Genomic DNA, 12,176 nt, shown 5'->3' on the forward strand with positions numbered 1-12,176 from the left:
TAAATTCAGAAGTTGATAATTATCAGTTACCTTCCTGGTGAAGCCTCAAGGCATTTTTGTAGACTCAGTCACCCAGATAAGGGAACAAATACTCATCATAGGTGTGGTCAACTAAAGTCTGGTCACAAATCTTCCCTCCCCTGTGGTAGTAATACACATGCCCACTATAGCCATGGCCTCTAACTGTGATGGCTCTGCTTCCTGCCCTCTCACTTTGGATGTGGTTGTGTGGCGTACTTTGGCTAAAGGGATATTAGCAGACATATAAAAGCAGGGGTTTGAAATACGTATGTGTGGTGCTCTTCTTTATTGCTAAATAGTGTTCCATCACATGGCTGTCCATTCATTTGCTTCTCCATTCACTAGGTGACATCAGTGTTTCCAGTTTGGACAATTATGGGGAAAGCTGTTATACACATTCACATATAGGTCTTTGTGGGAACATATGCTTTCATTTCTCTTGGGTAAAAACCTAGGAATGGGACCACAAGGTCATATGGTAAGTGTATGTCTAATTGTATAAAAAGCAGCCAAAGTGTTTCCAAAACAATTTTACCATTTTACATCCAGACCAACAATGTATAAGAGTTCCAACTGCTCTACGTCCTCACCAGCCCTTGCTCCTTTTTTCTCCAAGAGCTGTTCTAATGGCCATGGAGTGATCTCATTGTATATACTGCTTTGAAGTGAATTGTTCATGCTAGACTCAGGCACAGATAAAATTGATTACTCTCATTGCACTTGGGCTAGATTGGAATTTTGCTCTCTGAAATCCTATACCCATTACCTTTGTCATGTGACTTTGCAATTTCTCTCACTAGTGGCAAGAAATATTTTCCTGCTTCGTTGATATTGGGCCTGGTCATATGCTCGCCTTAGCCAATGGAATCTGAGCAGAAGTGGCAATACTGCAGTTCGGACTCCGGTTTTTAGAGGCCCTATAAACTTCCACTCATCTTTCTTGTGTTTTTGCCATTGCCATATGAAAGATGTTTTCTGTGGGTGCCTGGGTAGCTCAGGTGGTTAAGTGTCCAATTCTTGGTTTTGGCTCAAGTCATCTCAGGGTCATGGGATTGAGCCCCTGGTCAGGCTTTGCTCTGAGTGTAGAGCCTCCTTGAGACGCTCTCTCCCTCTTTTCCCACCCCCTCCTCCTGCTTGCTCTCTAAATAAATAATTAAATAAAATCTTTAAAAAAAAAATTCTTTCTCTCTCCCTTTGCCCCTCCCCCCATGCTCACTCTCTCTCTCTCTCTCTCTCTCTTTAAAAAAAAAGACGTGTTCTGGCTAGACTGACCCCCACCCCCCAGGTGAACGGTATGAGTTCCATATAAGTATAAATGTTACACAAGCACATCAAAGGAAATCATTAGTCATCGCGGAAATACAAACCAAAACCACAGTGAAATACCTCCACATACTCACTAGAAAAGCAAAAATTAAAAGACTAACAATGTTAAATTTGTTGAGGATATGAAACAACTAGAACTTTCAGACAACACTGGCAGGGGTGTAAAATGAAACCACTTTAGAACACAGTTTGCCTTATTGGAGAGTTACATCTCTTTTTTAGTTATGATTGCAATTCAAAGCATTTACAAAGGAAAGAATTTCTATGGGTAGGCACCCAACAGTTTGGCACACAGTGAAATATACAGTGCTTTATCAGTTGACTATTGTCTTAATAATGCTGTGTAAGAAAGCATCCCCAGGGCGCCTAGGTGGCTCAGTGGGTTAAGCCTCTGCCTTCCGCTCGGGTCATGATCTCAGGGTCCTGGGATCAAGCCCTGCATCAGGCTCTCTTCTCAGCAGGGAGCCTGCCCCCCTCACCCCCAGCCCCGCCTGCCTCTCTGCCTACTTGTGATCTCTCTCTCTCTGTCAAATAAATAAATAAAATCTTAAAAAAAAAAAAAGAAAGAAAGAAAGAAACCATTCCCAAATGCAAGGCTTAAAACAACAGAAATTTATACTCTCACACCCTTCATGTGGGGATTGACTGATCTAGGCACAGCACAAATACTGCTTGACAGATTCATATAAAGTTAACATACATCAACCACATGAGCCAATAATTCCACTTTACTCAAGAGAAATAAAAACCTATACTTACATAGAGACGTAAACATGCAGGTTCATAGAAGCTTTACTCTCGACAGTCCCAAACTGGAAATATCCCAATGTATACCAACTGGCAATGGAATACAATTCAGCAATAAAAATGAAGAAAGTGTTGCTACATGTAAGAACATGAACAATTTTTAAAGCATTATACGAAGTGAAAGAAACCAGACACAAAGTGTATAGCTGTACAATTACATTTAAAAATCTAGAAAATCTATTGTGACAGAAGACAGATCAGTGACTACCCAGGGCTTGGGGTGGAAGAAGGACCTGTGAGGAGATACAAGGAAGCTCTCAAGCATGGTGGGAATGTTCTGTTACCTTGTCTGGTGTATACCTCTGTTGAAACTTATTCAGGCAGGCACTTTCTACAAGTACATGTATTAAACTGCAATAGTATGGATTACAAATTCTTTCCCTCATCCCCACCAGCAGAACCCTAGTTTTGTTCAGAGTGTCAGGATGCTTCCTTTTTATCTCAGATGACTATTTGACATGGTCTTGGCCCGTGAAAGGTAAGCAGAAGTCCCTTACTGGGGTTTTGAGGAAAGCTCTTGACAGAGAGCAAATTCAGACAGCACCAGGCACAGACTTTCTCTGCGAATAGACTGAGTCTTATGATTTGAAATCACTGACCTCTTTTGCTTACTTGCAGACCATGCTCAGTTTTAGAATCTCAATTCTAACCATGGCAACACTGGCTCAGATACCTAAGCACCAACTTCTTTTTCCGGCTCAGGCTCATTGATCAGCTATCTTACCTGGTTCCAACTACTCTTAAATTTCCCTGAGGAACTCACACTCATAGTCCATGGCTCCCGTGTGGCCACCATGACTCTCCATGTTGTCCCCAAACTGGCAGGTTCTCTCTTCCCCCCTTCAAGTTACTTTCCTAGTCAGCTGACCATGACTCATGATTATGACTCTTCTTTTTCCAAAATGGAAATATTCTCACGTTTTTTTCAGAGTATAAACCTTGATTGTCCTTATTGGCATTTTCCACCACTGAACTCTTCTGCCTGTGCCTTTTCCTCATGGCATTTATTTTGTTTTCATAATATAAATATATATGTAATTATTAAAACAGTGTCAGTCTCCTCAACTAGAGGAAATGTTAAGCTCCAGAAGGGCAGGGATCATGCCTCTTTTGTTAACATCCTTATTCATATGGTACTTGCTAGGTGGTAATGAATAAATAAATGAACACAACTTCCACATCGATTGCAGGTGACAGGCAGTCTCCTAATTCATTAGCTCAGATTACTGTTCATGCCATGATCATTTTTTTGAAAAAGTTAAAAAAACATGAAGACTAGGTTCACTAACATATACACACTAGCTAATTTCAAATGGACCATTACAAATAGTCAATAATCGTTTTTCGGCTCCTGTTAATTTTTTGACACCTTTCTTATATTATCCATTAAATATCACTTTGGCAAGAAATCTTATTTTCTTTTTTATTGAGTAAATCATGATCAGCTAGTTTGAACTCTCTCACCTATATTTTCTTTCAAAGCAAGTTATTCTTGGGACGCCTGGGTGGCTCAGTTGGTTGGACGTTTGCCTTCTGCTTGGGTCATGATCCCAGGGTCCTGGAGTCCCCCATCTGGCTCCTTGCTCAGCGGGGAGCTTGCTTCTCCCTCCGCTTGCCTCTCCCTCTGCCTGTTGCTCCCCCCTACTTGTGCTTTCTCTCCCCCTGACAAATAAGTAGATAAAATCTTTTTTAAAAATATTTTATTTCGGGCGCCTGGGTGGCTCAGTGGGTTAAGCCACTGCCTTCAGCTCAGGTCATGATCTCAGGGTCCTGGGATCGAGTCCCACATCGGGCTCTCTGCTCGGCAGGGAGCCTGCTTCCCTCTCTCTCTCTCTCTGCCTGCCTCTCTGCCTACTTGTGATCTCTCTCTCTCTGTCAAATAAATAAATAAATAAAATCTTTAAAAAAAATAAAATATTTTATTTATTTGACAGAGAGAAATCACAACCAGGCAGAGAGGCAGGCAGAGAGTGAGGAGGAAGCAGGCTCCATGCGGAGCAGAGATCAAGAGCCTTGATCCCAGGACCCTGGGATCATGACCTGAGCCAAAGGCAGAGGCTTTAACCCACTGAGCCACCCAGGCGCCCCTAGATAAAATCTTTTAAAAAAGAAAAAAGTAAGTTATTCTTTAGGGGTACTTCTTCAACTTTCAACATGGAAGGCATGCCTCTGTTTCCCCTGATACTCTGGAATCTTGCTTCCTTAATCATCTCTTCCGATCTACAGCAACTACAATCTTCCCTTCCATTTGTCTCTTTCCCTTCTGTCCTGTTGAATGAATTAAGAAGTGACATGTAGGACATGTTTCAGTTTTAAAAAGGGTAGTCAGGGGGCGCCTGGGTGCCTCAGTGGGTTAAAGCCACTGCCTTCGGCTCAAGTCATGATCTCAGGGTCCTGGGATTGAGCCCCACATTGGGCTCTCTGCTCAGCTGGGAGCCTGCTTCCCCCTCTCTCTCTTCCTGCCTGCCTCTCTGCCTACTTGTGATCTCTGTCAAATAAATAAATAAAATCTTAAAAAAAAAAAAAAGGTAGTCAGGAGAGGCTTCACTGGAAATGTAACAGAGCCTTGAAAGAAGTGAAAATATCTGGTTGTTAGAGGCTGAACTGAGTACCCTCCCCCATTTCCAAAGTCCTATGAAGTCCTTAACATCCCCCTCCGACCCCTAGTACCTCTGAATGTAACTGTATTTGTAGATAACCTTTAAGGTAATTCAGGTAAAATGATGCCTAACGAAGGTTACGACCTGGCCCATGGGGCAGGAAAACCAGGGAAAAGTATTTTCGCAGGGAAGACTGAGTTACGGGGTTAAATATAGCTGAAAAGATGACAACAGAGTTATCTTTTCAGCAGTGGTGGCATCAGTGAGAGCAGTTTTGGTGAAATTGTGAGCTTGAAAGCCCGACTGTAGTGTGCTTGAGAGGGAGAGAAGAGAAATCGAAGACAATGAGTTTAGAACACTGGAGGGTTTTGCTGTTCTGAAGAGAAGGGAGATGTGGTAGGATGTGCAGGAGGAAGTGGGGCTTTTTGTTTGTTTTGCTTTCAGAGGAGGAGATCAGAGCCTGTTTGTACGTCAGTGTCTTCTAAAAAAAATCTTCAGTTTTGATGAGGCAATGGCCTCCTAGCTAGCTTCCTCATCTTTGGAGTTATTCTATTGCACACACACACTGCCGATGGACGCATTTTGCCGCTTCATTCATCTCAAAAATCTTCAGGGTCTCCAACTGCCGTATGAAAAGTTCCAATGCCTTAGTTGAACATTCAAATTTTCTGCAGTTTGTCCTTTTACAGTTTGATCTTGCCTTCGTCAGAGTCCTATAGTGAGGCGCAAAGCATGCACCAGGGTCGGGAGGCTTGGATAAAGTCGGGGAGCCAGAAGCACTAGGCGTGTGAATTTAGACAAGGGAGGGCAATGCACTGGGCCCGGGCTCCTTCCCCTTTATAACGAGGAAGGGGGCGTGTCAGGTACACTGCATCCTCCGTGGGTCCCCGACATCTCTAGCAGGCTGCAATTTCAGCCCCAGCGTGGCCACACGCAGGATACTCTCCTGAGCCCGCCCTGTCTCTTCCACTTCTGGGGACCACACCTCCCGGGTCGTCACTTATTTTTCCTGCTTCGCTTTTCCCTTTCCAAACAGAGCAGGCTTTAGAAGAACCACAGTGGCAGCTCCTTTAAGGTCGGCCGCCTCCCCGCCACCAGGGACTCGCCTCCCACTCTCGGCTTTCACTTGGGACCATCCACTTCCACAGTCAGAATCGGCCACGTATTAAGTGTCGCTTCCAACCAATCAAGAAGAAGTTACCTCAGACCTTTGGAGGGGCATCCATTTCTACCAGTGATCTTCGAGTCTTCTCTAGCGCCTCATTTTTGAGGGGCGAGGCCATCCGCAGCGATGACCAATCTGCTCCGGGGAAATGCAATTCGGGATGCGGAGCCTACCAATCAGAAGAGGGGATTGACGGGAGGGGCGATTCTCATTGGTAACCGCATCCGGAAGAGGGCCGAGCCTCGGGAGACGGCAATACGATTTGATTGGCAGGCGTGATGTTGACATCCGGGGAAAGCCCACCTTCTCCAAGAAGACCAGCGTTGGAATCCAGAGTGACGGTGGCCGCGGCCAATCACGGGGGAGACGCGCGGAAAGTTTGTTCAATGGGCGATGACTGAGGGAGGCTGTCACTCAGGTGGCGGTGGCGGAGGCCGGGCTAAGACGTGGCCGGTGGAACTCCGCTCAGCTGTCCAGGCCGTCGGGGTGGCGGCGGGGTGCCCAGCGCGTCCTCGTCCTGGTCAGGCGCTTCCAGCAGCGAGAGGGGCAGGCGCGGGCGGCTGCGCCTCCATGCCCGCACGCGGGGCGGGACGCTGATGGAGCGCGCCACCCGCCCGGGGCCGCTCGCGCGGGCGCTGCTGCTGCTGCTGCTGCTGGGACTGGCTGCGGGCGCGGTGGCCGCGGGGCGCGCCCCCGACCTACCCGCGCCGAAGGCGGAGACGGCGTTTGGCCTGGGGGCAGCGGCCGCTCCCACTTCTGCAGCGCGGGTGCCGGCGGCCGGGGCCGTGGCTACGGCCGAAGTGACCGTGGAGGACGCGGACGCTGTGCCGGCGGCCGCTGTGGAACAGGAGCCGCGGGACCCGGAACTCGACGAAGAGGCCGAGCTACGACCGCGCGGCAGGTGAGGGGCGCAGGCTGAGAGCCGGGGCCGGCTTCCCGGGAAGCCACTTGTTTACGGCACGCGTGCCGCGGAGGATCTGGGGTTCGGGGATCCCCCCTTGGCTGTGGTCTCTCTCAGAGGATGGACAGCTGGTGACCCGGGGGCAAACGCGGGGCCACGTTCCCATCCCCCGGGCCAGCGACGGGCCTTTTCTCCCGTCCTTGCTCGCAGGCAAAGTAACATCATCAAAGGTGTCTGGAGGATGGATGCTCAGAGAATGGAGCGCAAAGGTGGGAAAGAAACGTCACTTTCCCTCTTTTTTTGTTTTCGAACTTTATTCGTGTTGCAAGGACTCCCTCCCCTTTTCCTTCTTGCATGAGTCATTCCGTATCTCTGCTGGGTTGACATCTGTTTGGGAAAAGGACTTTACTATGACATTTCTACATGTCCATTTCAACCTTTCAACCCTGTAGTGGCCCCTGGACCAGGGGTGAGGTCAGTATTTCTCGAACTGAGATCTGCAGAACATCTGCATCAGAATCGCCTGGGGGTGCTGGTTAACTGTACAGTGTTTTAGGCCCCCACCCCAGTGGTACTGAATTAGACTTTCTTGGGGCAAGAACCTGGAATCTGCAAGTTTAACAAGCACTCCAGGCAGTTCTTGAACACACTGAAGTTTAAGAGCTGCTGATAGGTCTTGAATTTTGGCAGTTCTTTGATATTTAGAGGGTTTAAGGTACCTAGACATTTAAAATAGGGTTGCCTTGGTTAATTTGCTTAGCCTCCTTAAAAATGTCCCCGCAAGGTACGTGTTTTTAAACACTTTTCAAAATCTGGACACAAATGTAAGTTATTTTTAATGGTAAAGTATTTTGCAGGCAGTTGATCTCAGCACATCTGGGGAGAAAGTGATGTCCCATCTAACAAATGTGGGGATAGAAGGAGCATTCGGTAAATTAAACCAGAGAGGGCTAGACTCTGGATTAGAACGTATTGTAAGTTTATAATGTAGCAATTACTAGATCCCAACAAGTTAGATTTGATTTTCGGTTAAATATCAGAACCTTGATCTATATACCTGGAGACTACTAAAATTGGGTAAGACTACCAAAATTTTCTAGGCACTGTATGAATGCTTATGTGTAGATTTTTTTTTCCTTTAAGTAGCACATATTTGACAATATTTTCATAGATTTTGCTAAGGGATTAACTTTCCTGGAAGAGTGTTTTTGTGTATCTTAAGTGTCTAAAGCCCCTGCTCTAAGTACATTACATGAGTTACATGAAGTAAAGTGAAATGTTTCATTTTTCTTGGAGTACAGACCCACCCGCCACAGGAACTTACTGGCGTGTACAACCCACAAGATGCCCCAGGGTTAACAAAGGTTGGGCAGACCGTCCCTGTCTTCCAGGAGGAGGGTGTTGCCTAGCAGTGAGGATTGAATGAAGAGACCCGTAAGGACAGGACAGAGCAGAAGCAATGCAAATGAAGTGCCCTGACTGTCCCAAGGTTTTTGTGGTGTTGCGTGGGTGGGGTCTGGGGTAAAGTAGGTAAAAAGGTAAGAGAAGGCTGTGGCAGAGTGAGTTGATTTGTGAAATGTGAGTAGGATCGTAATGAGCAGACACTGGACTTGAAGAAACAGCAAGAGAGGCACAGAAGCTGGAAAGTATGTTTAGGGAACATTTTTGTTTGTATTCCTCTGTGTGTGCGTGCGTGTGCGTGCTCTGTGTACATGAGGGAGATACAGACATGCACATGTGTGCTGGGCAGGGAGTTGTAGAAGATGAAACTAGAACAATAGGTTAGGACCGGATCATATGTGTCGAGTCTTAACACCACTAGCATCGTCATCACCTGGGACGTGTTAGAAATCAGAAGCCGGCGTACCCAAGATCCACTGGAGGAGTATATGCATATTGACAGGATTACCAGATGATTCCCAGGCACGTGGCAGTTTGAGAGTTATTGTTTGAGAAGTGTTGTTTAGGGTATCTTGAATGTGATGTCTGATTACAGTTTGTTGTTAAGTGGGTCTAGAACAGACGGGAGAGATTTGAAAGATTTGAGGCAGAATCTTCATTCTTGGCAAATGAACTGATTCCTCCTCGGTGACACCCCCACCCACAGATTGAGATGAGATGGTCAGAAGATGGGAGCACACACGGGAAAGTGGGCAGATTGAGGAGAACAGGAAAGAAATGATCAGGGGCTCGTTGTTGGACATGGTGACTTGGAGGTACAGGCAGGCCACCCAGAGGGAGAGATTTGGGAGACAGGTAGAAGAGACCGACTGTAGTTGGAGGGGGATCAGGGTAAAGAGGTGAAGGTGTGAGAAAGAGGAGGCTCATGATGAGACCTTAATGAATGCCTTATATTTTAGAGAAGATGAGCCAGCAGAGGAGACAGAAATCCAGCTGGCTGGATTGGAGGTGTCGGGTGAGGGCTGAGAAGAATGAGGAGGGATTTGGAGGTGAGCATACGTAAGAATTCAAGTCAAGCAGCAGAGCGCACTCAGATTGTAAGACGGTAAGGATTCTTCCTGCTAAAGCCCCACTTCTCCTTCCAGCCCTATTCAACCTGACAGCGGGCAAGTATATACATTCAGAGGAAGGAGCCTGCATAGACACGTTGAAAAAGAAAGGAATGGAGGAGGGAGTGGAGGTAGTTGAAGAGGATCTCCTTGGCAAGCAGGAGGACCACTTCCTCTTCAGAAATGAGAGTGAAAATAGAAGAGTTGGGCCTGGCAGAGCATAAATGATCTTCTGCTAACAGAATTCTCTAAGAAGAGATAGGCGGGTGTTTAGGGGTGTGCCTGGTAGCTTGAGATAATGTGGAAAGTTTGAGAAGCCTTGGATAAGTAAATTGATAGTTTCAACAAAAGATTAATATGCAAAGTTTATAAAACTTCTTCCTGAGTGCTCTTTTAAAAAGTGAAAAACCAGAGACTGTCAATGTTCCATAATAACAGACCAATATCCTGTTTGTTTAAAGGAAGAGGATTAGGGGAACAGACATGAATTAACCAAGCATTTCTCACAAACAGCTGTGAAGAACTATGGTACTTGCCAAACTGTTTTAAAAAGAGGGAGGTGGGGAATTAAAGTTACTCTTTTTGCATGTTGTCTTTTGATGCCCAGGAAGCAATATAGACTTTCTGGTTCATTTTTCTTCCCTTGATGGAGTTTTCATTGTTTTTGTTTGTTTTGTTTTTATTTGACAGAGAGAAATCACAACTAGGCAGAGAGGCAAGCAGAGAGGCAGGCAGAGAGAGGGAGGGAAGCAGGCTCCTTGCGGAGCAGAGAGCCCAATGTGGGGCTCAATCCCAGGACCCTGGGATCATGACCTGAGCTGAAGGCAGAGGCTTTAACCCACTGAGCCACCCAGGCACTTCTCATTGGTTTTATCCTAACTTCTTTTTTTTTTTTTTTTAAGATTTTATTTATTTATTTGACAGAGAGAGATCATAAGTAGGCAGAGAGGCAGGCAGAGAGAGTGAGAGGGAAGCAGGCTCCTTGCCAAGCAGAGGGCCCGATGCGGGACTCGATCCCAGGACCCTGAGATCATGACCTGAGCCGAAGGCAGTGGCTTAAACCACTGAGCCACCCAGGCACTTCTCATTGGTTTTATCCTAACTTCTTTTCTCTACATCTCAAGAGCATGGAAATGAGTGAATAAACATTTTTTTCTTTAAAAAGTAGCTAAAATAAACTTGTTTTTTCTGATAGCGGCCTTGTCAGTGCTTCTGTTGAACGTTACATTTAGTTAAAATTTAAATGGGATGCTCCCTAAGGAAAGCTGGGAAGAAAGTTGCAGTCTCGCCTCACTGCTAGATTTTGTGCACATTGGCATAGTTACGAATTCCCTGTTTCCTGACTCCAACGCAGACCGGCAAAGTGCTAAGTGTTACTTGGGGTTTTGGGGATGGGATGGGCGTCTTCATAGTGACTGCCTCTGATGACCTCAGGAGTTGTAAAGAACTAATTTTATCTGAACTGTCACACTAATTTGTAACCTATTTCTACCTCCCCCCGCCCCCCTTCTAATTCCTCTCTAACAACAGTATTACTAAATTTAATGTTAATCTGTGGTGTTTCTTTAATTTGTCATCTCTGAACTGAATTCTTTGTATTTAATGAGATAACATGAAAGTGTTTTGCAAATGTAAGATTATTTCATTTATTTCTCTCTCCTGTCTGTCCTTTCACAAACTGATTGCCTGTGAGTCGTGGTATGGAATCTGGTCATCCTCAGATTTTCAGATTCATAATTAGGCTTTTTTTTTTTAAGCTAATATACCCATTGAATAATAGAATCTCAGCATACAGTGTTGAAAGAGAACTCAGTCATCTGGTCCCAGTACTACTCACTTTTCTGACCCCGACTTTTAAAGTTAACTAGAAATCACATTTAAAGAACAATCAAGGGGCGCCTGGGTGACTCAGTGGGTTAAGCCTCTGCCTTTGGCTCAGGTCATGATCAGGGCGCTGGAATCAAGCCCCACATCAGCATCATTGGGCTCTCTGCTCATAAGGGAGCCTAGCCTGCTTCCCCGCCCCGCCCCCCCCCCCCCCCGCCTGCCTCTCTGCCTATTTGTGATCTCTGTCAAATAAATAAGTAAAATCTTTCAAAAAATTAATTGAAAAAAAAAAAGAACTTACGCATAACTTTCAAGGCAATTTGTAAGCCAAAATAAACATGGGGGCAAGTAATGAATTATCCTTCCTGTCTACAGTTGTCTTTTTAGCTTTATTGACACCTGGGCTCTAGATACGATATGTGAGAAGACTGAAGAGACTCCTTTCTTTATTCGAACTCTGAAGCCTTTACACACCTAGGCATTTTGCCGAAAGGGACTTGGTCTTCATCAGCTGCTGTGAGCTGTAGCTTCAACACACCTCTTCTTTTTTTTTTTTTTTTAAAGATTTTATTTATTTATTTGACACACAGAGATCACAAGTAGGCAGAGAGGCAGGCAGAGAGAGAGAGAGGAGGAAGCAGGCCTCCTGCTGAGCAGAGAGCCCAATGCGGGGCTGGATCCCAGGACCCTGAGATCATGACCTGAGCCGAAGGCAGTGGCTTAACCCACTGAGCCACCCAGGCGCCCCCCACCTCTTCATTTCTTAAATACTGCCTGAGAACTCCCATCTGATTTTTTCCCTCTTTTTTGTGAGAGAGAAGCTACTGAACATTTTTGCAACAAAATATTTTAAAATACAGAGAGGAGAACTTGTAAGTTACAGAACTAAATGTGTGTGGGGGGTTAACTTTGTTTTTTATTTTTTCACACTGTTTTGTTTGTAAATGACCATTCTGATTAAAAATCTTTCCTAGAACAAAGTTGAAAATGTATGTCCAAAATTGTTTTAATCTGATAGA

At 45.5% G+C, this 12,176-nt stretch overlaps 1 protein-coding gene across 1 annotated transcript in view; it reads left to right on the forward strand.

Moving 5' to 3' along the window:
• The first annotated feature begins 6,311 nt into the window (after positions 1–6,311).
• The window catches only part of EIF2AK3 (eukaryotic translation initiation factor 2 alpha kinase 3), a 68,139-nt gene continuing 62,274 nt past the window's right edge, over positions 6,312–12,176 (forward strand). Inside the window, exon 1 of the mRNA XM_045979413.1 lies at positions 6,312–6,820. Within this exon, the coding sequence (XP_045835369.1) occupies positions 6,516–6,820 (305 nt within the window). The 5' untranslated portion in view covers positions 6,312–6,515. The remainder of the gene's footprint in view (positions 6,821–12,176) is intronic.

Source organism: Meles meles, chromosome 15 (assembly GCF_922984935.1).
Source record: "Meles meles chromosome 15, mMelMel3.1 paternal haplotype, whole genome shotgun sequence".
Classification (NCBI taxonomy): Eukaryota; Metazoa; Chordata; class Mammalia; order Carnivora; family Mustelidae; genus Meles; species Meles meles.